At 28.7% G+C, this 27345-nt stretch overlaps 2 protein-coding genes and 1 long non-coding RNA gene across 4 annotated transcripts; 2 read left to right on the top strand and 1 right to left on the bottom strand.

The window, feature by feature from the left end:
- Positions 1-5071: 5071 nt before the first annotated feature.
- Positions 5072-7616, bottom strand: LOC108345275 (transcription factor MYB52). The gene is made up of 3 exons (XM_017583863.2): positions 7189-7616; positions 6442-6828; positions 5072-5637 (listed from the first exon to the last, which is right to left on the bottom strand). The coding sequence occupies exons 1-3, from the start codon at positions 7301-7303 to the stop codon at positions 5465-5467; spliced, it is 675 nt and encodes a 224-aa protein (XP_017439352.1). The 5' UTR covers positions 7304-7616; the 3' UTR covers positions 5072-5464.
- Positions 7617-12784: 5168 nt separating this feature from the next.
- LOC108345486 (uncharacterized) lies at positions 12785-15398 on the top strand. Its single transcript, XR_001833677.2, has 3 exons — positions 12785-12966; positions 13114-13191; positions 15194-15398. It is a non-coding gene; the product is annotated as an uncharacterized LOC108345486 (long non-coding RNA).
- An 8709-nt stretch (positions 15399-24107) lies between these two features.
- LOC108344723 (protein-S-isoprenylcysteine O-methyltransferase A) lies at positions 24108-26521 on the top strand. Of its 2 annotated transcripts, XM_017583193.2 has the most exons (3): positions 24108-24288; positions 25252-25330; positions 25443-26521. In XM_017583193.2, the coding sequence occupies exons 1-3, from the start codon at positions 24148-24150 to the stop codon at positions 26027-26029; spliced, it is 807 nt and encodes a 268-aa protein (XP_017438682.1). In that variant the 5' UTR covers positions 24108-24147; the 3' UTR covers positions 26030-26521. The 2 variants fall into 2 exon arrangements, with proteins under 2 accessions (XP_017438682.1, XP_017438683.1); XM_017583194.2 differs by lacking the exon at positions 25252-25330 and having other exon boundaries at positions 24150-24288; positions 25331-26521.
- Positions 26522-27345: the final 824 nt, after the last annotated feature.

The following is a 27345-nucleotide window of genomic DNA, read 5'->3' as shown; positions in this document are numbered from 1 at the left end:
TAAAAGACAGAGAAGTAAATACAATGTTTTTTATATTTTAGAAAATAAATATAAATATTTGATCAGTTATAAGTTTAAGAATTGGGGCATCCTAACTCCTCATTCTTTAATTTTATTATTAGTTACTGCTCATAAAAAATAATATAGAAGTTTGGTTTACCAATAAATAAGGATGAAACAAAAATATTAGTTATTTTATTTTACAAATGCACTAAGACAAATGGTTTTTTTTTTCTGCAGTGGCACGTTGCACTTTAAAATTATCCAAGTAGCACACTGTGCCATTTATTAGGTTAGCATGTTTTGGACGTAGGTGAGAATTCGGTCCAAGAATCCGAATTAAAAATATTGAATTGGTTAATAGTTGGAATCTGGTTTTCAGGGAACCGTGTTGGGTTTGTTTTTTGTTTTTGAAATTAAAAGAAAATTTGGAGGAGTAAAAAATTAAAAAAAAGTATATGTTTATAAGATGAAATAGTATTTATATTCATTGTTAGAATTTGTAAATGTATTTTATTTAGGTAAAGTGTATGATTTGTTGATTTAAAAAATGAACTTGATTTATAAGATAAATGTGTATTTTAAAAATTATTTTTTTATTCGAATAAATTCATGTAAAAAGAAGAAGTAAGAATTGATTTAATTGTAATTTTGCTCGTGAGAAAAGTTAGTAAAAATTATTAAAAGATTCGTGGGCAAAAGATTACAGTCTTTGTTACTTTATAATTAATAATTTAGTTTTTTTTTTTTGTAAAAATTTAAGTTAATAATAATGAAGTTAAACAAAAAATGTATATTTTAAAAAGGATAAATTATTTATTGAAATAAATAAGCTTAATAATATTTAGGAAAGTAAATTTTATTTTATTTCTACTTTTGTTTTTAAGAAATGTTAGTAAACATTATTAATAGATGTGTAGGTAAAAAAATAAAGTAATTTTTTTTTTCAAAAATTAATTGTTAAAAATTAATGAATGTTTAATTATTAAAAATAACATGTTATGAAACATTTGAATATTAATTATTTGCATAATTTTTTTATAAAGTTAATTATCAAAGCTAATTAAATTAAAAATATATAAGTGAATCAAACTTTTATTTACTAAATGAAAGAAACTACACAAGTTGAAGACAAATAATTATGGGATTCGATCCTTTAGTGTCAGGTTGTAAGATAATGATTTCTTGTGTATCCTAGTGTTTGATAGTATGAATACTTCTTTGGTTGTCCTCCTTCTTTTTTGATATCCATTTATGTCCTAATTCTAGATTATTTTGGTTGATCCTCTTTCCGTTCCTTCTTGTGGTTGGATTTGGCCAAAATTGTGGGTCTTGGTGTGTGGCTAATAATCTTCATGTCATAGCTTCCCAAACATATTCTTGTACACTTTGATGACCACATCCAATCCATAGTGTGAATTGAAATAGACATTGAAACATGAGTGAATCTGCATAATCTTATAGTGCGAAAGCCTGCATATGTGTTCTCTAAAAAAAGGTTAAAAGGATTCATGTTTGACCTAGTTTGTAATGCATAAATTGGAAGAAAACAATTGCATGTAGTCCTTTGGTCAACCTTTGATTGCAAATATGTTTTTAATCTTTTAGATTTTCTTTTTGTTAGAGGGTAACAAAGTCTAAAGTTGGGTGAGTTGATAAGTGTCTAATATGAGTTAATTTTGAGATTAATTTTACATTTATCTTGCTTTGATTTTATTACATTTCTGAATAAATCACCACGGTTTAGGTTGTTTTGTAGTTATTGATATCAACATATAGTCAAAGTGGAAAAATAAAGGAAATAGATGGAATTCAATCAATTTTGGACAATGTGCAGCTAAGCAGCAAAGTCGAGCCTTGATCCGCACAAGAAAACCTTCATGAGGAGGAAACCTTAAGCACTGAACCCAAGGATAAGCAATGAAAACTACTTCTTAAAAAAGTTATCTCAAGGGTTGTAGTACCGAGGCTTAAGCCACATAAGCAAACCCACCTTAGAAGAAAACCTCTGGAGCTGGACCCATAAGTGCATTGTTGAGCCATGCCTTGGTCAGTTTATAAAATATAGTTGTACCCCTGTTTTGACAAACTTTTTGGAGAAGTTCTTTTGAGAGATTTTAGAGAGCTTCTTAGACACTTACCTATGTACTTAGTGAACATTATTACAGGTCATAAGAGAGGATGATTCTTTAATATTTTGTATTGTTCTCATCTATTTTGAGGAGCTAAATATCTCTAAGTATTGAAACAATGATGCAACCCTTTGAAACTCTCTTGTAGTAGTGTGTTTTATCTATCAAAGCATGTTTTTATTACATGCTTATGAATTAGCTTATATATTGTTGGATGAACTGATCACTAATCTTATTTCACTAGCTTGCGATTGAGTGTGAACTAGTTCCAAGTTATGGTCTAACTAATTCTCCTTCTGCTTTTAGATAACAAAAATATATATAAGACTCTAGTTGGTTATAGAGCCCTAGTCTTAATGCAAGTGATCCATTCAAGTAGTTACTGATGAATTATACTAAAGTTTGGTGATCTTAAGCTCTAGGTGCCATAAATGAATCTAGAGTTACATTCAAAAAGAACTTTTAGGACATGATTAATTGCATTTTTATAAATAAAATTTTAATCATTACAAAAGAGGTACAAAGTGGTCAAATATAGCTTCAAGATGTTTTTATTACTTGAAGTCAACCTTTTTAATCAGAAATATTTTTTAGCTTATTACTCTTTGAAATCAATTTTATATCCCAGCATCAAATCTATTTTCATACTTCTCATGCATCTTTTTACCGTTTCTTTCAAGTCAAATTAGGTTAAAACCTTGCTTGTCCTACAAAATCTTTCTGGACACGACACTTGTTGTACTACAAACTATCTAATATACTTGTTGGAAGAATTATTGCTTTGGTACATCAATAGTAAGCTTCAATGATTTGACGAATACTTTGAGAAATAATGAATGATCCCAACCTGTTGTGATATTGTGAAATTAGTTGTGCCACACATGTGTGAGTCCCTTCAAATTTCTTGATCTCCTAGACTTTATCTCTGGTTTGAAGGATTGCCTGACATTTTTATGAGTGTTGCTAGTGGACACATTAGACCTTAATCTTGTGGTGTTGGAATGTGTGGTTCAATATTTACAATGATTAGTGACGTGAAAAGTGTTAAGGGTGTCTATCACTTGTTTTTTGGTTTAAAATTTCATTATCTAGAATAACGTATAAGTGCGTGTTCTAATGACTTATTTTGGAATAAATGGTGGTGGTATGCAGGAGGAAACTCATTATTTAGATGATCGACAAATTGTTGATGAATGAAAATGTTAAGATGAGATTTTATTGTTAATTATTCCTTAACCATACTATTAATTATTCTATAGTCATATTAATTCATTTGTCAATTTTAATTCAAATCAATTCTGTTAAATCAATTCAAATTAATAATTATTTTTTAAACCACAAAGTTTTACTCGATTATTTATTCCTTTACTTTTAAGCTATAATTTTAATAACCTAAACATTGAATTTAATATTCTAATCTTAAATAAAATGCACTAATAATAAATTCCTACTTTATAAACTTCAACCACAAAATAATATTAAACTTAGATTATTTAACCATATAATTATACAATTTTCAAATTACAAAAATATTACTAAATTACTTATACTTATATATTTTCCATTTCTTAATATTTTTTTTTCATTTTCAAAAACATAAAATAATACATTTAAAACTTTATTCTACAAAATCCAACCATAAATATAACTATTATTCCATCTCATATATTTTTTTTTCTAAAATTTTTCGTACTGTTTATTTTTATAAAATAAAAAAAATCAGATTATCCGAAAGCCGAATTCCAACGAAAATGGACTATATAGGACGTGAAAATTCGGCTTCCGGATACCGAATTCTGACATACACCAAAAGTGTGCTCCGTATGTAATTGAAAAGCAAAAATATGCTATCTCTGTAAATAAAGGTTGGAAGAGTAAAAAATATTTTCTAAGTGTTTGAAGGACTCTAATTTAATATTATTTTCTTTTTTCGTAAACTTTAATTCCGAATGATTTTCCGTGAACAATTAATTTTGAGAGATAAGATAATGTTGGTAAAAATATAGTATTTTTCAAAAGCAGATGTGTTAAGAGTTTAATATAACTATAGTGTATAATTAAAATACAGGGAAGATATTTTTCAATACGTTTTTATTCATTAATTAGTGGTGAAAGAATGGACAACACTATTAAATTGCATTTAATGAAACAAACGATCACATTGATTTTATTGAAGACTTTCTTCCAATTGGCCGATTGAACCAAACTCAGTTTAATTAGGATTTCAAGAATAAATGGAATGAAGAAGATTCTTAATACTTCAATAAAATCCTTAAATAATGATAATTTTAATAACGAAAAATAATTAATTATTATAATAACTAATTTATTATATAGTAACGAAGAACAAGGAAAAAACATATTTAATCCTAAATTGATTATTAACATTATCTAGTTAAGAAATTAGTTTCTAAATTATTATTTAATTAAAACAAATTTAAAAATTAATTTTTTTTGTAGTTATTGTTAATGATCAATTGAAAGATCAATTCATAAATTAATTATAATTTTTTTATTTATAATAAAAAATATTTTAACTATTAATAATTTTTAATTTATAAATTAGTATCTAAATTATTCATAATTAATTAATTTTTTGTTACTAAAATTGATCATTATTTAAATTGTTTTATAGCGTCTTTTCTTAATTTCTGCATAAATTTAAGAGGTGTAATTAATAATTCAAATAAGTTATACTAGAAATCATCAAACATAAGTTAATTTTAATTTATATAAAATTTATTTTTTAATTTTTTTTCTCTTCTAAAAGTGTACATGTAGAATTTTGTTCAAGCAAACTTTTGATTAGAATAAATAATAATGATATAAATAATAGTATATATATCTATCATTAAAATTTGTTGGTACAAGTAAATTCATATACCTCAATTCTTTTATCTATAGGTTTAAATTTTGATATTAGGTTTAGAGATAGTTCATTATTGTTACAAGGAATTTGATATTTGATATATTTAAGTGTTTATACATATAAAAAAAAATTGAGTTTCCAACCCCACATGATGTCCCAAATCCAAATGGATTTCATAACATAGAGTTTTCTTTGAAGATCCAAGCATCTATGGAACTAATTGTGGTTTTCTTTTCAGTTTACATGATGCATGATTTTGATGATTTTGATCCATGGAGGTTCTCATAAGCACTTTTTTACATGTTATAAATGTACATGTATATTAAATACGTTGTGAATACAGAAGGAGGTTACATATGAATGGCTCTAAAGTCGAGATATTGTTCTCGATGGTCAGGTTGAAACGATCATAGGAATAATGGGTAATTAAGGTTGTTGCAGTTGTTGTGCGTTGGCAATTATGTTAGTATGCTCCAGAAGACAAAAAATCAATGAATGGAACACCAATGTTCTTCAGTTCCACACCATCTTGACTCACTTCCTCTTCGTCTCTTCTGGCTATGTCTGTCACTTCACTTTTATTGGAATCGGTATTTACTTGAAGAAAATCATAGAACTCTACTGATTGACTCTTCTCTGCAACATTATATCAGACCAAGATTTTCATTATTAACTCATCACCCAATGCCAAAATATCACTATTCACTTCAACGCATGATTCGTGCAAGAACAGAAATATTAGTTTCAGTACCCTAAGGACACATAATAAGACAAAAAGAAAAAAGTTGCATTGAAAACTATGAGATTCTACTTTGTACTTAGAACAACCCTGTATAAATACATAGAATATGTCTTCATATACTTCTTGGTTGGATATAAATATAGAGAACATATTTTCATATACTTCTTGTTTTGAACAATTTAAAAACACATTTTCTTATAAATCTTTGACATGTCATTTAAAAGACAAAATTGTGAATATAGGATTTCACGTAGTTTATGAGCCGATTTGAGTGAAACAAATTTGTTTGATATACGAGTTTATTTTGGTAATTTTAAAGTTAATTTTATATATAAGTTATTTAGATTAGTAATTTCATAACGAGTACCAGGAAGATAATACAGTTTTACATTTATTTAACACACAAGAGTAAAATACTCAATAAATAAATGAATTTTTGTATTTTTAAAAAAAAATATGAAAATAAAAAGTAAAAAAAGAATAATGTGAAATGAATATGAAAATTTAGTGTGTGAAAAATATATTTCATTTCTCATTCATAAATTATATTTTAAATATGTTTCTTTATGAACAAAGTAATAATTTTATCTCTTCATTTGTAAATCAGCTTCATCAAGCATATCCTTATTATAATTTTATACATATACATAAAGAAAGAAAGTATTGAATGAAGTTGCAGAAAGCATGAAATGCAATACCTGGAGGCAGTGTGGAAGCAGAAGTTGGATGTTGAAAGTGAAAGGTGTTGGGAAAGTGAAAAGGAGTGTGTGTGAACTTTTCATAATACTTGTCAACAAAAGAAGGGATAGAATTAGTCTCAAAATCGGTGTCAAGGTTTGGAGGAAAAAGTGGCTGTTTGGTGTTATAAACTTTGGATCTTTCTCTCCGAATCCTTGCCATCATCACATGCCAATGGTTTTTCACTGCGTTATCAGTTCTTCCTGGGAAATGTCTTGCTATCACAGCCCATCTGTTTCCATGAATCCTGTGAGAAGCAAGAAGCCTCTCTTCTTCTTCCTCCGTAAAAGGACTTCTGTTTATTCTCGGGTCCAATTGATTGAACCATCTCAACCTACAGCTTTTCCCTGCACAACAATCATCATCATCACTATACACTTTCACACCACTATCTAATTAACCACACATCTTACTTTCTATAGTTACATACATGTTAGTGTGTAACAGAGATCTTACTGTTTAACAGATCTTTAATCAACCCTAGAAGATTAATCTTTTCTGTGTAACCCTAATGGGTTTCTCAAACAGAATAACATAATTTCTTCATCCCAAGAAAATTTTACTCTACTATGAGTACCAAAATATACTGTGATAATAATCACTGGCTACAGAAAAGTTAAACCAGTTAGGTTGTGCTAACTTTTCATCTTTTGCTAGATCGCTAAACCTTACTATTTTGTAATGAAATAAGGTGTTTGATCTTTCACCTGATCTTCCTCGAAGCTTCTCAGCTATGGCGTTCCAATTATGAGGTCCATAGCGTTCCACCAATTCTCGAAGCTTCTCATCCTCGGCTGGCCTCCAATGGCCTCTACTGCACATATTACTTGGCTCCAGAAGCTAAAACAGAAAGAAAGAACAGAAAGAGGAAAAAAACCCTAATTGAAGAATAGGGTATGTTATTTTCCCTACCCTTTTGCTCCTCCACCCCTCTTGTGTGAAGATCTTTATATCTTCCTCTCCCTAAACTATGATGAGCAAGGAATATTGAAGGTATAAGAGAGAGAGAGAGATAAGAAAATAAGAATAAAGACAAGGCAGTAGAAAGAGACAGAAGAAGAGAATAATGGTGGGGGAAGATGGGAAAGTGTTTTCCGTTAGAGAGTTGGAGGGATTGGACAAACCTCTTACACCTGCGACTGATGCAAACGTTTTGGCTAACAAACCCTCTTATAAGTAACACTCAAACACACAAATAAACAAAACAAAACAATATATTATAATTTATATATACATATATATATATATGATGTGAGCGAAAGAAAAGAGGTTGCTTAGAGAAGCGAGTTTGGTTCTGCTTTCAACGTCTTTCCAAGTTTCTAACCTACAACGTCTACTTATAACCCACCAATCGTGCTTATTTTTCCATATTTTATGTATTTGCTAATGGAATTTTCATTGACATGGGATACGGTTTTCAATTTTCCACAAAATGGGCATGTCTTATATATACGACGACAATGAAGATAAAACGTGAATCACTTTGCCATCGAGACTAAAAAGTGCTTTTCGGGAGAATAAAATGAATAATGGTTTAATAATTTTAGCCGTGCATGTACGTGGAAAATTCAACCCTAGGGACAGATACATGGTATTCACCTAAGAAAAGTAGTTTTGACATATACAAATGACTAGGTTTTGTTTGTGTGACATGCAAAACAATAACAATTTGGAGGAATGTTTAATATTTTTACATGAAAGAATTAATCTTTGGGAGAGTTTGGTGTTGTTGTTAGGCTATATTTGGAAGTTATATGCATAGAGATGGATATGTTTTAGGTTTGATTTGATTAACTTTTGTGGGGGCATAACTAACTACATTATTTGGCTTTGGAATCCTTACATATATACATGTGCACGTGTTCAAGATTATTCCATCATTTAATTATTAAAACTTTATTTTCTTTTGAGTCAAACATCTGGTCTACCCTCTCTTTGTCTCCTTACCCACATAAAAATATACACCAAATAATTCTCTCTCTCTCTCTCTCTCTCTCTCTATATATATATATATATATATATATATATATATATATATATATATATATGATTCAATTATCTTCTAGATAACTAATAAAAAAAATTATCTTCCTTTCACCTACAAAAGATTGTAGAAATTCTTTTTCATATATATAATTATATTTTGTAACTAATTATTAGTAGCAATAAATAGAAAAATAAAACTTAATGTTTTTATTCTTGTAAAATAAATTATTTTTTATTATATTTTTGTATTTTTTTATCCTCTAAAATAGAAAATCACTGTTTTTAATTTAAATTATGCGAACAGTTAATCATTCTCTGTGTGTTATCCAGAGGTTAAACAATGTTTTCAATGATATAGAGTTTGTTCTTTAATATTAATAAACAAAAATTCTAAAAAAATTAAGATTATTAGCGATCATCAATTTATGTTGAGTGTCAAGGACAAGATAGTGATTTTCAAATTTTTTAAAAATTACCTACATGAATATAAATTCATTCATTTAACAACTAAAAGTAGAGATTATAAAATTTTAAAACGAAAAAAAAAATATGACTATACCACAGATCGTTTATTTTACAAAATTTTAAAACAAATATAGATAACACATATTTCTTTTTATATATAAATTTTATATCAAAACATATAGATTTACATTAATATAATATCAATATGGTTAGACATAAGCTATAATAAATGAGGAAATCTTATTAATTCATATTTAATAACTATGTTTGTTAGTAAATAATGCTTGTATTTATTTAAACAAATTAGAAATCTATCTCTTTCTCTATCTAATTAAATATTACACAGAGTAATTGTATGATGATGTCAAGCATTATTTTAGAAAAATTACATCACGTTTTATCCATTTTCTTTCAGAATGGTACAAAAGTATGAAAATAACGACAGATATTTGAAATAAAATTACATTGACGTGAGGAATCATGCTTAATTATATGAGGGAGTAGTTATGCATTGACATTTACGTTTAAATATTTCTATTCAGTTGATTTTTTTTCCAAGGTTATTATATATATATATTATAAGTTTAAAAATAATAGCACAAATTACATATGTATCATTTGAAGTAAAAAAACAATTAATTTGCCTAACCAAATTTATTAATTAGAAAAGGCTTTATCAAAATTTTAAAAAAAACTGAAAAAAATAATTTAAATTAAACTTCTAATGTCCTATAATAAAAGGTAACATTTCGTGATCGTATGATGACGTAAAACAGAAAAAATGGAAGAAGAAAACGCATTTGTGCGTGTTATGTTGTTCACAATAAATGCTTTCTTTTAAGTATAAATTAAACATGATAACCAGTTTGCTTAATAATAGTGTCACGTGTATTTTTATTAAATAATATTATTTATGACAAAATATTAATTATGATTATTTTTAAAAAAGTAATATCCGCAAGTAAAATTAAGTTTTAGAAACTTAATTAAAAAAATTGCTATCTTCAACTTTGAATTGACCCTAATTGTATGTTGGCAAGAAAAAAAGTAATAAATATAATAATAAAAAATTAAACATGTTTAGTTTTTTTAAAAAATAAACTGATAATACAAAAAAGAAAAGAAAAATAAAAATAATGTTTGTTGTGAAGCTTATGTTAATTATCTGACAAAACAATTGCCTATTATGTTACATATGCTTTTAAAATAATAAATTATGATAAAAAAATTATAAGTTAAATATATTTTATTACCATACTCACATTATTTAAGAGTCGAGTCAGATATATTTTAAATATCTTTTTTCTTTTTTAATTTTCTGATACATTTTTTAACAACAAAACCGTAACAAATAAGATTCTAGACAATACATTGGATGTATAAATGAATGAAACTAACAATGTTATTTTACATACTTGAAATCATAACGTGAATAATTCCACGTCAATAGTCGAGATTAAACACAATTTAAATATTCTTTCCCTATATTTTATAATAAAATAGATGTTGTTTTTCTTTTTTTTCCATAAATAAGATGGATAACTTTTAGAAACTCAAATCTGTAAATTTGTAAATTCTGATAACTTTTCAAGATCACTTTATGCAAGAAAAAAAAATCATATTTAAAATTATCTTAACTTTTTCAATGTTTTTATTGCATACTCTTTTATAGCTTTCTTAAATGTATTAATAAAATATGAAAGTTGTGTGTGGGTGTGACTTAAAATACAGTATATACACTGAGAAATTATGTAACTATATATATCCTCTTAATCGTCATGTATATGTCACATTGGTCTCACAAAAATAATAATAACATGGTTAACACATTTTTGTTAAGATAATGAAATCTTATTTTTCTGGTGCACAACAACTTGAAATTTTATTAATTAATATTCTCTTTTCAAAATTAATATAATTATTTCTGGAATACATTTGTATATATAAAGAAATATTTGTAATGATGATAATTAGGATTTGTTGGGGATAGTTATAGAAACATGCAATGCAAGCAAATGAACTTCAAATTGGAACAGAAAATAATATAGGTGAAGTGTTTAACTAGGCAATTGCAAATTGAAAGTGATGTATGTGATAATAATAGTCAATTTTTTTTAATATTTCTTGCTTTTATAAATTATTTTATTGCAGCCATTTCAAATTTCAATTTCAACTTCTTGTGCTACATGTCGTCACGTCACAGACAATATTTTCTAATGGTAAATAATTGACAATTTTAAACCTGTTTAAAATGTTGTACTCAGCAGTAAAAGAAAAAAAAATAGACAGTACAATTAAAATACATGTCACTATTTTTTAAAAATTATAAAAATAACCATTAACATGGTATATTCGTTTATCGTTGATTGATATTTGACATGCATTTTGTTGGGTCCAGAATCTTTGTTACACATATTAAACAAGTTTTCAATATATTTTAAAATATTAAAAATTAATATATTTTGAGAGCATAATAGAAGAGAACACTGTAAAAATTTAACTAAAATTCCAAATTCCATGTCTGAATCGAATTATATTGAATTTAATAATAATATTGGATTATTTAGATATGATTGCTCAAATATCATTTTATGTTGATAAGAAAAAGGTAAAAAAAATATTAAAAAATATTATTTATGTTTCGGGTATGGATCTAACGTTCAAGTTCGTAATATGACTGATCGATGATCATGACCCAATACTTAATTGATATGTTTTACCTATAAACTAGATTACATATGTTATTTGTCGTTTTTAAGGGTTTCTGACCATTCAGTCACTCGAAAAGTCTGACGAACAATTGCTATAACATCTTGACATGTGGTCATTCGATTCACAATTGACTATACAGTACAATTTAAATATAATAAAAATATGAAAATATGAAATTTTTAATACATAAATATGATATTAATCTATATATATATATATATATATATATATATATATATATATATATATATATATATATATATATATATTCATTTTTAGATGTACTTTTCACTGTCTAGATCTATATTATTTATTCATATTTCACTCCATAGTTGCACAACCTATAAAGTGAGATATTTCAATATTTCCTTGAAAAGAAACAAAAAATTTAATTTAAGAAACCTAATAGAAAAGTTATGTTACAAAACTTATTGATGAAATGTGTTTTACACATGTATGAACTGTACATGGATATCTAACCAATATGGTAACCCACCATGGAAAATGATGTTTATATATAGTTTAGAGAAAACTGAAAATGATTATATTTCATAAATAGGTGCTACAATTCGGTTAAGAAGTGATTGATGATATACGTAAGAGATGAGAATGTGTTAATTGACTAAATTAGTGTTCATAATAACTCCCTTTTCTTGATAATCAGGTTCCAACAACTCCTTAATATTTTATTTAAATTGCTTTTTAATTACAATTCTTTCTCACAACAAGACTTAATTGACTTAAGAGCAGGAAGGAAAACTGCTTTTTAATTACAATTCTTTCTATATTCACAAATAATTAATCAATCATCACAAATAATTAGTATGTTTTAAAGACACAACAAAGCGATAATAAAGAAATTTTCATAAAAAAATTACACTCGTTAAAAAAAACATACTTTAATTCTTGAGCGTCTTTTATAGTCAAATAGTAATATAGATAGTAGGGAGTTATGTTTATTAGTATAATGTTTTAAAAAATTTAAAAATATTATACTTTATAGATCTAGACATATTTATTCTATTAAAATTATTTGAAGGGATTTATGTAAGAGCCTGAAAATGTAAGGCTATTGGGCCCTGCAGCCTGAACTAAGAAGCTAAGGACACTAGGACCTTAGAAGAGGTCTCATTTTCCAGCTCTGAGTTCTTCATCCAGTTCCTCTTTCTCTATCTAAGTTCAGCTTCATTTTCTTATTCTTGCTCTGACTTCTCTCTATTTTTCCACCACTTCCCACCGTTGAAATTTCAAATACGTAGTGTGCTTTCGTTCACGGAGTTGAGAGCTTTCCCTTCATCTGATTAGATTTTCGTTTTGGACGGGTAAGTTATCTTTTTCTGTTTCCCCTTTTTCCTTTGAACCTAGGGCATGCAATTTTCTAGTTGCATGTAGTCAATGGTTTTCCTCTCTAGATTCTCTATCTATTCTAACTCTAAGAGATGTCTCTGTACCCAACTTGACGTTTGTAGATCCTGTTGAACTTGCTTCTGTGCAAGAGTACTGTTTTGGGGTTTCCTCTAAAGAGTGTTGCGTTTGTAACCACTAAGGTAAGGGGAGCTAATTATTTTTGTATGAATTTATTTTATAAAAATATATGCAGGTTGAATGTTGAACTGGTGTGTTCTTGTGAAGCTGTTCTACGATTTTAATTTTTATTGGATAATTATAACTGAGACTGTGAAATTGTGCTTAAATAATTTATGCTTTGGTGTTGAACTGGTACATGTGGAAATTATGTTTGTAAGTGTCTCTATTGAAATTAATCTGTTTTGGTTGAAATCGTTCTGGTTGGAGGGTTTGGAGTAAGGACTCTGTGATAGCATGTATATGAGCAGGTACTGTTTAAGGTTACGGGAAGGGAGATATATATATATATATATATATATATATATATATATATATATATATATATATATATATAATGAGGTATTTGATGTCTAGAACACTGTAGGACAGTTTTAATAACTTAGATAATTAAATCGTAACTTGTTAAGAGCCTTTTGGTAGGATAGAGGGGACTTAAAAACCTGAGTTGGCACATCCCTGATCATAGAGCAGCCCTGGCCTGGTCCAATATGTTGTGACTAGTCATATGTGCTAGCGCCGAAGGTGAGTCTGATGCGTTCAGACATCTGAACCCTCTCCGGTGACCAATTGGGGGAAAGTAAGATCTCTATTGTGATGAAAATTAGACAAGTAGTTTAACAAATAGGAATCATGATATATATATATATATATATATATATATATATATATTATATTAACATATGAAACGTATGATATAAATTGTTATTATAATATATACATGTATATTATTAAATAATAATGAAATATAAGTTAGGATAGTATGATATATATTATATTAATATAATAGGGATATATAAGATGCAGTGGTGTACGTATGATATAAATTGTTATCATAATATGGTGTACGTATGATATAAATTGTTATCATAATATATATATATATATATATATATATATATATATATATATATAAAAGAAAGTATGAGATAGATTATATTAATATATTTTATACAAAAGATGAAAGAGTAAGTATGATAATAAATTATATTAATATAATATCGTTATGTATATAAAATTAGTAACAGAGAGTACATATTCTATTAATATAATATAATTATATAAAAGAAAAATTTAATAGGTACGTATGATATGTATAAAAGAAAATGGTGATAGTTAGTGATGTTCATAATAATTTATAATATTATAATATGAATGAATATTATTGTGTTGGTTTAATATGAAAATTAGGAATTCTTGGTACACTTAATGATTTAATATAAATATTATAATAGAATTATGGTTAATATAACTATTATAATAGTACTAAAGGAAACATGTTTTCAGTTTATATGAGTTTAGGCGTTGAAAATAAATTATAAAGATTCTGGTATTGATAAATTTAGATTAAATTTATGGAGCCGTTACTTTTATAACTTGTGATGAATGAGTTAATGTATATTGTTGAGATTATGTATATGTTGATTGTGACAAAAAGTATATGATTACAAAGTTATGAAAGTACGATCCAAGTGGTAAACCAAGTTCCATCTGTGTAGAATCTCTTGGTGAGATTCTTAGTGTTTAGAATGATTTGCAGGGAAGCTCAGTCTTGGGGGTTTTCCTGACGCTCCAATGGTCTTTCATTCTCAAATAGAGAGGATTGAACCATGTGGTGAGGAGTAGCAGGATGTCTTAGTCTTGGGGGCTCCCAGTATGCCTCAAGGCCCGAAACAGGCTAACCTCGTGAGTGTGGTAGGGTGGGGAACCCAAGTTTCATAAGCCACCACGAGTGCATAACCCGCCATAGCTCGGCAATCATTCTAAGTCCAGACGAGTCAAGTCTAGTTTATGACATGTTCCTTGTATGGTTTAACTTGCTTCGCTTAAAGTATTTATTTGATGAATTGTTTACTTTAATACAGTATGCTTGCTTGTGAAACTAGCTCACCCTTGCTTGTGTGTTCGTGCTTTGTTTGGGTATGTTTCCTGTTGCAATGATCATCCTAAATTGGATGTGAGCAGATGAAGAGGAGGTGTTTGTGGAGCAAGCGCTGCAAGAAGGTGATGCTGCAGCTTAGTATGTCTAGGATCTTGATTAGTAGTATTATTTTGATGATAATTCACAGTGGTCCTTTATGTTTAAGTGACCAACTCTGATTTTATTTTGGATGACTGTAACCAATATAGTCTGTTATATGTCTCTAACTCTTTTCCAATATTATAATTGAATGACGTCTTTATTATATATGCATGACTGTAACCAACGTCTTTATTATATATGCATGACTGTAACTAATATAGTCTGTTATATGTCTCTAACTCTTTTCCAATATTATAATTGAATGACGTCTTTATTATATATGTATGTCGTACACAATTTATATTAATGTCAACGTCATTAATAAAAGGCCTTCTAAAAGTAAAAGCTGAACTCGTTTTTTCTTAGATTTTGGAAATAAATGTAAAAGTAATTCAAAACTGAAATGAAAAGTTTTTTTTTCGCCAAATACAGTTTATTTTTAAAATTACATTGAAAATTAAAACTAAAAACCCACGTCCATGGATAGTGAAGGTTGAATAAGTTTGCGGTTGATTAGCTAATTAATTAAAATTACCTGAGGTAATTAACATGTAGGGTAGTGTATATGTTGATTTTTTAGAGTCTACATATATTTTTTAAAAGAATATAAGTTGGGTAGAATAGAACAATTGATCAAACTATATTACCGACACAAAATCTCATCTCCAAGTATTTTTTTTCTCTAATAATAAAATGGGTTATTTCTAGAATAAATTTTTTAAGCAAAATTTGTATCAAATCATAAAATTTTAATAAAAAGACAAGCAGAGTTGATATCAAAACTATGAGAGTGTGATATTTTCATTATCAAACACATTTTAATTAGAAAAACAAATGTTACCGTTATTAATATAAAAAATTATTCACAATATTACATTATATTAATTATATAATCCCCCATTTCTTAATAATGAGACAAAATGAAGCAAACTAATAAAAGAGTCACATCACCAGTTAAGAAATATATATATATATATATATATATATATATATATATATATATATATATATATATATATATATATATATATATAATAACAATATCTCAATTTAAAAATATTATTTTTTAAATATTTAATATGTCAAAAAAATTAATTAAAATCTTTCAAATTTATCATAAATAAGCTTATTTTGTTTTATTTTCATAAGATTCAAATATGTATGACTGTTTAACAACTATAACATTTAACATGCTAGTATGAAAAATAGTTATAGATTATATAATAATAATAATTATAATAAAATAATGTAAGATGTGATTTAGGGCACATACAAAAGACTTAAAGTGAAGGTAAACATTCCGTTATATTTAATGAGAGTTTTGACTGTTGGCCTAACTTTCCCTCTTCTTCCACATTATTGCTTCTTTAAAAAGTGACCTAAATCTTTCACCCACCATCTCTCTCATCTCATCTCATCTCAAACATTTCTAGCTAACTCAGCCGTTTTCTTCAAATCTCAACAATGCACCATCACACTTCAACCTAATATCACTTCCTTCCACAAAAAACATTACAAATCATTCATATAATTTGGTTGATCAACTTATACTATACTGTGAAAAGTATGATATTGTTGCCATGTATTCACATCCGTATGTATGTATATATAGATATAGATATAGACGTGGCAGCATGATAGAGTATATGAAATAGTCTCAACTTTCATGAAGAAAGTAGATCATTGACTGTTCACCTGTTTTACCTACTTTTTTTTTCCTTATAAACTGTGGCAACTTTGCTGCTACATGGAATTGGTTTTGGTAGTACCAGAACTTCAATTCTGATGTACTTGCATGCTAATTTTAGGAATATCATTATAGGAGTTTCTTCTGTCATTAGTCTCTCCTAACAAGGAACATAACTCATCAACAAACATAACCAAATGGATAGCAAATTAACTTTTCATTCCAACCAATTAATTAACAAATCCCAAAATCAGGTCAATGTAGATTGTGATGCTTAAATGGTGAAGCTTCCTCTCAAAGATCCATGCCAGTTCATCAACTCACAACTCTACAGTCATTCTTTCGTTTTTAGGAGAGAATAATTTTCAGCACTTCAATTTTGGATCAACCTTACATTGACATCACCTACCAAACCAGAACACAACTTCCTTATCCCCTAAGAAATTTTTTGTTAATTAACTCAACTTTCTTAAACATTGCAGATTTCTTCTGCACAAGAGAATTTGATTGAAATGAATCGTTGTATAAAACTCATTCTTTTAACATAACTTGATTACATGTGTTAAATTCTATCTCATATATTAGAAGAAAATATACTTAGTTTTGAATCAGAGAAAATGAAGTTACCCTTTTGTAATTATCAATGAAAACAAAAAAGATTAAGGGAAAAAAACACATTTTGTTGAACTAAAACTAAGTTTCATTTTCCCTGCTTGGTTCAGATGTTCTGATTTGATGCAGTCACCTAAATGTGGAAGAAAGTATTTCTGTTTTAGGAAGTTATATCCACCAACGAACTGTTTCTGATAGCTGAAAACTGAAAACCAACTTTTCTAAATGTTCTAAGGAATTTCCTTTTTATCATGACCCAAGAATGGTGCACCCACCCACCTCAATTTTCCTACTTCCTACATCTCTAATTCCATTTTAACTTAGAAATATCATATGGTTGTCTCTTTCATCGTTATTTTGATTGATCTACATTTTAATTAACTAAGAGTAAAAAAAAGCTTGTGAGTGAAATGAAGTTTGAATGCACTATATTGAGTGCAACTTACTTATAAGGTTATGGGTATTAGGTATAGGACAGAGATATCAGTGTCCATGTAGGACAGGCTTACCTTCTATAGGTCTATACATTGACCTTGACGGAAATATAACACCTTTAGAATTTAAATCAGTATATATATATATATATATATATATATATATATATATATATATATATATATATATATATATATATATATATATATATATATATATATATATATATATATATATATATATATGCCTCCAATTTTGGCCTTAAATTAATTGTATGATAATGTTTCTGTTACTGAAAATTTATGACTGTTCCAACCCTTTACCTTTAATATTAAACAAAGAAAAAAATTGACAATAATAACATTAATGATATGGCCAATTATACACCAAAGAGTGACATGTAACAACCCAAATATGAGAAAAGGAACTGTTCCATTAAAATAAGGAACTCCCACTGTTGTGTAAGATTTGAAGTTAACAGAAAGTAGTGAAATTTATCAGTAGCATATAGAACATAAACTCCATTATGACCATATCTTTAGGCTTAAGTGTTGAGTGGTGAAATAATAGGTTTAGCATGATTGCAACATTTTTTTTATCATATATATATATATATATATACAAATTGGAGTCATGGAAAGCTCAATTTCTTTGTAACAACCCCACTTGGATAATCATGCTGATGTTAACATCAGATACAGTGTTGCAGTCACTGAATTTGTTCCACGAACTTGTTCTCCAAACATTATTTTCCACATGTTAGGAACTTGAAATTGAATTATATACCATGTTGGACAGCACAAAGGAAGAAATTATTGAACCCCAGAACGCAGATGAAGGAATGTTCAGGAATTTACTGTGATCCTGAGGATATTTTTGTTCTGATATCATATAGCAGTCAAAGTTCAATTATACTAAATACAAAAGTGCTCACGCAGTGTATTGAAAATTTACTTTTTTGTGAGACTTCTCTGCAATTCCTATCATGCATGCACTGAAACAAAGCATATATTCATCACATTATCTTTGACTAGAAACTGATAATGTCCTAAGTGCTGTCAAACTGTAGACCTCATCTGTTGCATCCAATATTTACCTTTTTGCTTTAAAATCTTCAAACGATAACATGATCTCATTAGATATTATCATATAATCTCTAACTAATAACTACTTTAGACCTTACAAGAAGTGAATTAGGACAAAAACATTAAAACTTGACAACTTATGTAATAACAAGAAGTGAATTAGGACAAAAACATTAAAACTTAAATTTTAAGTGTAATTCAATGAAGAATTACTAGTTATTGGATTAAATTTTGATTACTATGAGTCAATAATTAAAATCTTAATCACCATTTGATTGACTTTGCCTGTTGCTGAAGATATGTTTCTTTTTTTCTTTTACATGATACTGAAGATATATTTTAAAATCTAGGCTGTGGAAAATAACTTGGTGATTCTTCGGAGTATTTTAGGTAACAGAAATTTTCATAATAGATAACACGACATTGTTGGATGGTGTCACAAATGATTTAATAATACGTATTGTGTGTTCTTATTGTTCTGTGTTGTGGCAAATGATAGAAATAAATGGAGTCACAAATGATAGCAAGCCCAACAACGAAATATGAAGGCCCAAAAGAAATTCCAAAACTCTTTTAGACGAAAGGATTATAATAATGAGCAGGTGAATGTTATTTTGAAATCCATTTATCTTACATAACCCTTCGTTACTATTCATATCTCTTTTTCCTTAAAATTACAAAAGTTTAATTTTTCTATTATTTTACATGTCAAATAACATCAAACTACATTTTTCCTAATCAGTAACTATCATTCAGATTCCTTTCTCTGGATTGAGAAGATAAATGACTCATATTATATTATTTGAGTATAATATCTATTTTTTTTAAATTAAGTATATATTTAACTTTTTTAAATTAAGTTTGAGAATCAGGTTGGATACATATATGTTTTCGTATTCTTTCACATATTTATTTTTGTTTTAAATTATTAAAATATATAAATTTAATCAAATTGTATAAATAATTTATATAATTTTTTTCTAGTTTTGTAACTTATTTTCAGGACATACATTTGATAATTTTTATTTTTATTTTATAATTATTTGACCTTTATTTAATAATCTTATTTGATAGTATAGAATTATAATTTTTTTATTGATATTTGACATTAGATAAAAAGAAAATATAAACCCTTTTAACATTTAATACTTAATTATATGATGTTTTTTTGTTATGATTTTTATTTTTTGTAAAAAATTATTTAATTAATATTTTAATCAGTAGAGGGATGGACATAAACATGAGTATGGGTACACTCGCCCCCATGAGAATGTGGATGGAAAAAAATTTTTAACTCAGCTCGGTAAGGAAACAAAGATGAATTATTATTTGGAGATGAGATTGAAAAAACCTACTCCATTGTGATTCCTAGATTTTAAAAAGAAAACTGTAGTGTTTTTTTGTTTATTTTTATTACTTCTATATTTTTGTTTTTCAGATGAGTGTTGAATAAATATGCTATGTTATATGGTTCAAAAAGAAAAATTATATGTTTTTGTTTTATTTTGGATTATATAATCAATAATAAACTATATTAATGTGATTTCAATCGTTTCAAAAGTTATACACCTTTTAAAACATGAGCATATGTTCCAAAAACCATTGTTAGTATGTGGTTTAAGGATAAGATTTTTAGGAGTTGGAGATGGCACATAAATTATAGAAATATGATCAAATAATAATATGTGAAGTACAAACCTTATTGAGTTATGTATAAAATTACTTACTAGGGTGACATAAGGGTGATAATGTTGAATTTTACCTATATTTCTTTTATGAATAGGTAAACAAAATCAATTTTTTCTTAGCTTTCCACCTTCTTTATGCCTCATTTTATTGTGTTTTTAAGTAGTTACATCTTGAGTTGCATTGATTTAATTTCATCACTAATTCCCACTTTTTACTTGGAGATCACTCACATGAAGCTTATGCGCCAATCCAAAGAATCAAAGAACCACATAAGCAAGAAGAAGTGTGAAAAGAAGAACATTGAACATAAGTGATGTGGCTGGGGTGCAGCTGGCGTGCAGCTGAGCCCCATTCATCTCGACTTGCTGTCGCTGGGGTGCAGCTGAGTAGTGGCGATGCTGATGTGGCAAATTTGGTCTATTTAGGGCTGAAACTCGAAGGGCTTTGCATCTTTGGACACCCATACGTGTTTTCTCTCATTTGGAGAACTTGGAGGTGAGCTAGGAGTTGTGGGAACAGTCCATCTTCTTCCTTGGGTCTTCTTTGTTCTTCCATTTCCATCATTGTTGTAAGCTCAAGCTCTCCATTCATGGAGAGCTAGTTTTATTGTTGTTGGGGGATTGATGCAGCCACAGAACTCTTATGTATTATTACTGTTTTGAATTGATGCTTCTTTCATGATTGCTAGTATTTTGTTCCTTCTCTTAAAGCTTGTTGTGACATTGCTATCCATGGCATGATTTTAGGGTTTGCTTGATGTTGGAAAATATTGTGTGAACCTAGAACTGAAACAAATTACCCAAAGGGAATTGTATCTAGGGATATAATTTGAAATTTTGGTTGTCTTAGGTCTCAAGTCTTAAAGCGGATTAACTTGTTAGGTTTTTCAAGGAATTGGAGCTTAATAAGGAAGTCTAGGCTTTCTCTACCAAATGATTGAGTTTGAGTAAATTAGAAGATTGACATTAGTAAGTAAATGAAGAAGGTGTAAATTTACATGCATGAGAGTGAGGTAGGTGAAGTCATACTCCAACAATATCAATTCATATTACTTTTAATCTTATCCGTTTCCAAGTGTTTGAGTCATCAAATATCACTTTTATTATTTATGTTTCATCTTTACTTTAATTGCATAAAAACCCAAATTATGGAATCATTCTTTAGTCTAAGTTAGTTCGAAATTATACAATTATTTGGTGACACGAGTCTCTTGGGAAACGATATCCGATCTTACCGATTTATTACTTGAAACGATTTGGTACACTTGTCAAAGTCTCAACAAATGATCATTTAGATAAATACATATGTTGATGAAATTGTGATTTTATACATAAAATGATGATTAATCTGATCACAAATAAATATGTTATTGTCACCCAAAAGTATATGATCAACATAAATAAGAACAACAACAAAATTGTAATCTTAAGTGAAGGTGAACAACATATAATCAACTTTGAATTGGTGAAACCAAAAACTAAGAAATATATGTAGATTTACGTAAACAAACATGATGTTATTTTCTAATCCATCTTCTGTACTATTGAAAATTAACTTCAAACGAACACAACATAATTGATACATTAGTAATGAAATAGTTAATACTACTTTTAGAGGTGTCATTAACATTCAAGATGACTCTTAATATCATAAAAAAAATTGTTTTTTAATAACCTTATTATTTACATAATAATAATTATATGCATATTTAAAATCTAAAAGATAAAACTGAAAAGTGAAATAATATATGAAATAATACCTTATCTAATTTAAAATAAAAGAATATATGTTTTAAAATTTATGGTAGGAGTTTACATTTTTTAAACAATTCAATATCTAATAATCAATCTTATAAATTTGGACTATATTTTTAAAAACACAACTTTACTATTTTTTTATTATAACATTTATTAAAAGGTTCATTCAACGAGTTTCAAGAATCTAAAAGATAATATGAAAGAAAAAGATACCATAATTTTTTCTATAGTTATGAAAGTGACATAAAAATTACAGGGTATAGTAAGAAGCACTAGGAATATGAATATAAATGCTTTAAGAATTTTGTTGGAAATTATTCATCAAAATATTTTGTTTTGGTATTAATGCTTTAAGAATTTACTTGATCAATCTAGCTTTTACCCATTTGAAAGCCAATTCAACTTAGTTATTGCTTTTACAAACCTTCCTATTGATCTAGGATGTATTTTTAGTTATTTTAATATGGCTTAATTGCTTACCCGGTTCTTATGTTAAGTGGGTTTTTTCAGTTTAGTATTCGGTTTTAAAAGTGTATACATTGGGTCCTAAAGTTGTTAAAATTATATGAATTAAGTCTCTTTCATTAAATTGGCATAAACAGAGTTAACTCTGCGCTGACGGCACTTTTTTCGGTCGTTCAGTTCAAGCGTCCTCTACCTTTCATTGAAACTGTCTCTTCACCCGTTACTCTACCGTTCGGTGAATCAGTATTCGGCCGTTCGATGCGGAGGTCCTCGACCATTCGGTTCAAGCGTCCTCTACCGTTCGGTGCATCAGTCTCTTTCACTGTTCCATCTGTTACAAACAGCAGCGCGATTTAGGTTGGTGAATGTTTCGCAATGAAGGTTGTTGCGCGAGAATGATGGAGAAGGGGGTGGGCCGGTGGTGCCCTGGTTACGCAAAGCCATGGAGATTTCTGGTGAAGATGAGTGTAGCTTCTTCGCAGTGCTTTTTTGATTAGGGGTTTTTGTAACACGTGCAAGGCATGACAGTAACGAGGTGGGTGAATCAGTTGCACATAGTGGCCGAGCGTCGGATGAAGGAAGGAAGGAAGTCAAGCCGAACGGCAGAGTGTCAAGCCGAGAAGAGGGAAGGAGAATTTTTCACCGAACGACAGAGGAATTTTTGAATCGAACCGTAGAGTGTCAAGCCGAGAGGAAGGAAGGGGAATGTGTAGAGGAACACGTCAGCGCGAAGTTAACTCCGTTTATGCCAATTTAACGGAAGAGACTTAATTCATACAATTTATACAACTTTAGAATCCAATGAATACACTTTTAAAATCGGGTACTAAAGTGAAAAAATCCACTTAATATAGGGACCAAGTAAACAATTAAGCCTTTTAATATTTTTGATTAGACAACACATGCTTATTTAAAAATATATTTAATTATTTTTCTTAATTTTAATAAATCATATTTGATATGCACTAAATATTTAAAAATTAACTTAATATGCATGTGTATATTTTCTAAATAAACACTACACAATATATATTTTCTTAATTTTTTAAAGTATATTTTTTGGAAATCTTACTCTTTCACATGTAACACACGACACAGATTTCAAGAGTTATATTAGGGAAAAAATCGATAACAAAGTGCAAAAAAAGAAAGCTATTTCTAAATAAATGGTATGTCTATTAAGCTTGTGCAAGTCATCTTCTTGTTCCGGAATTAGGGTTTTCAACAGTTATTTGGCTCCAAATCTTCCCCATTCGCCAAGGTCAATCATTGTTCTACCAAGTTGCGATTTGAACAATTCCGACAAGGTACGAATCTGGAAGTTTCGATTTTTAAACCAGATACCTGTTGAAATTCCTTTCTCTCTTCTTTTGTTGTTTAGATTCTTAGATTGGTACCTTTTTCTTTCTTTCTTTCTTTTTTGTTTTCATTATGTATTTTAATCAACTATAATTCTGGGAACTGGAAAGGGTATAGGGTATTCGTTATACAGTGACTATAAGAAATAGATTTTTTTTTATTCATTCGCCTATTGTGGAAGTGCAATTATCGTGTTGATAATTGGCGTGTGCGTTTTTGGTTAATTCATGTGATGTATTGTCATGTTATACTGTAAATTTGTGGGCAATTTCATTTTTTAAGGTTGTTCTAGATAACCCTCGTCAATTTCTAGGAAAGGATGTTTTATTTACCGAAAGAACGAGGTAAAAGTAGAAATTAACGCTACTGAAATTTGGAAGGTAATTTATTTAGCTTGTCATGAATATTTGACGAAGTTCTAAGTTGATTGGGATCTTTATAGAGAGGCCTTTTCTTTTATTGGTGGTTGTGATTGAATATTATGACATGACACATGTTGAAAAATAGATTATTTTTTTATAGAATCGTGTATTGTTGTTTGATCTGTTCATGCAACCCTTCCTTGTGGATTAAGGTTTGGTTGCCTCTGTTATAATTTATCTGGCTCGTGAATCCGCTGATAACTGTGGTAATGCCTTCCAAACACCATGACAGGATTCTGAAACTGGAACCAGTATCTTTATTTTCGCATAAACTACTCCAGAAACACTTATAGGAGAAGACAAATTGAAGTTAAAAACTAAAATGAGTACTTGCATTGTAAACATTCTATCGTACTAGCTTCTTCAGAAGTTGATTTTTAACATACGCATTTTTTTTTCATTCAAGTGCTTTTGCATCAGTTTATCTTAATAAATCCTGTCTTAGTCCCTGACTATTGTTTTGATCCATCCTTATCTAATTTTTTACAGATGTCCTACTTGAAGCATTTTCTTGGTGATGGAATTGAATTTCCAATACTGATTTTACATTACAAATTGCATTTTTCAGGTCTGACTTGTACCTCATCAGCCAAGTCTTTTTGTGGCAAATCAAAATACATTTAAACTAACCAGACTGCAAACAAGCTATACTGATTGACTCTGTTTGAACAAAATGACAGAAATCCTTAGCTACACAGCTTCCAGACAGTTATCTCAAATGCTCTTTGCAATTGTCTTCTTTCACGGTTCTGAATATTTGCTAGCAGCTGTCATTCATGGGAGATCAAATATAACTCTGAAGTCACTTTTGGTTAGCAGACACTATGTTCTGGCGATGATCTTTTCGGTGCTTGAATACATCATTGAGATTATTTTAGTACCGGAGATGAAGGAACACTGGGTGCTCAGTAATTTGGGTCTGGCACTGGTTGTGATTGGGGAAATTGTAAGGAAGATGGGAATTTTGACAGCTTGGAAAGCCTTTACACATCTTATAAAGATATACCACGACAATGATCACAAGCTGATTACCCATGGCATATATGGATATATTCGTCATCCAGGGTACTGTGGGTTCCTCGTTTGGTCTGTTGGCACTCAAATAATGCTTTGCAATCCCATATCAACTATTGCATTTGCAGCTGTTGTCTGGCGATTTTTTTCTAAGCGAATACCTTACGAAGAATTCTTTTTGAGACAGTTTTTTGGAAGAGAGTATGAGCAATATGCCCGAAGAGTGAGATCAGGGGTGCCATTTGTGAAATGAAGAATGGTCAATTCAGTGAGCTGAGCGATATTCTGTCACCATGTATTCCAAGTAATGAAGGAAGTTTTAACCATTTTTCTCTCGAACAGTTTTGATCCATGTTTCACAATGGTGGAGGTGTAAAGTGCTTGCTTTCAGCTTTTGTGGCTATGGCAACATCTCCTTTCACTATATGCAGCTGTGCTTGTGTGGAGCATCTGAAAACGAAAGTCAGGATTGGGGTTAGATAGTGTTCCATATTAGGTTTTTCGTGGTCTGGACTAGAATTTTGCATGTTATTCATGGGACTTTTTGCTAGCCTACTGATTTTATCGCTGGCAATGATTATGACATTCTCTGGTCAGCATGTTCTGATGTGTAAAATTTAGCTTAGTTACCACTTAACAAGGATTCTGTTTTTTAGGTATCTGCAGTCTTGTAAGGTCACTGCAAGGCTAAAAGCTAGAAAAATAAATTGTCACTAATGAGCAGCAGTACTACCATTAGATTGTATATCATGTATCGTCTACTGCATCTCTACTAGGATTTTTTGCCCAGCAAAATCTCTTCCTGCAGTCACAATCTCTAACTACTGTTAAACTAATCAATCAATGAATAGGATTGGGCATGCCAATATCCGGAGAGGATTAAATTTGTTCAGAATACATTGATATGATTAAAATGCAAAATATAAACGGAATGGTTTGTTCTAGAAAGTAATAATCAATTAAGGGATGATTTAACACGAAAAAAATTATATTAAGTGTTGTGCTATATTATCAATGAAACATTAAATTTATTATTTTTATTGTGTTAAATTAATTATTGTGATAGAAATTAGTCCCCGGAATGAGATAGTTTTGTAGTATTGTCAACTAACTTTTTTAAATCTTCTGTAAAAGAACGTTAATGTAACTTATTTTAAAAGCCATGTTCTGTGGACAAAATTCCCTTTTTGGGGGAGATTTTTCATAAAAAACAATACACCCTCTAAGTAATGCTCTATTCTGATCCTTGTTATACGCATCTAATAAGGGAGAGAATTTTTAATTTTAAGGAACGAAATACATTTATGCTTTTCTTGATTTAATAAAAGGAAGATATCAAATTATTTTACTCGTCATAGACAAGAATGCAAAACACAGGGGAGTTATACTCACCGAAATTGTTAATTAGCATAACTTTGAAACTATTTATCAAAACAACTAGGAAAGCTTGAGAATTATCTTTTCATAGTGACGATGTTGATGGAAATTATGTCACGGTCGTACCTATTATTCGTATAACGTTCAAGCTGAAATTCATTTCACTAGGATTGAACCAAGACCACATGAGAA

This window comes from Vigna angularis, chromosome 8 (assembly GCF_016808095.1).
Source record: "Vigna angularis cultivar LongXiaoDou No.4 chromosome 8, ASM1680809v1, whole genome shotgun sequence".
Taxonomy (NCBI): Eukaryota; Viridiplantae; Streptophyta; class Magnoliopsida; order Fabales; family Fabaceae; genus Vigna; species Vigna angularis.
This window is presented reverse-complemented; position numbering and strand designations above follow the sequence as displayed.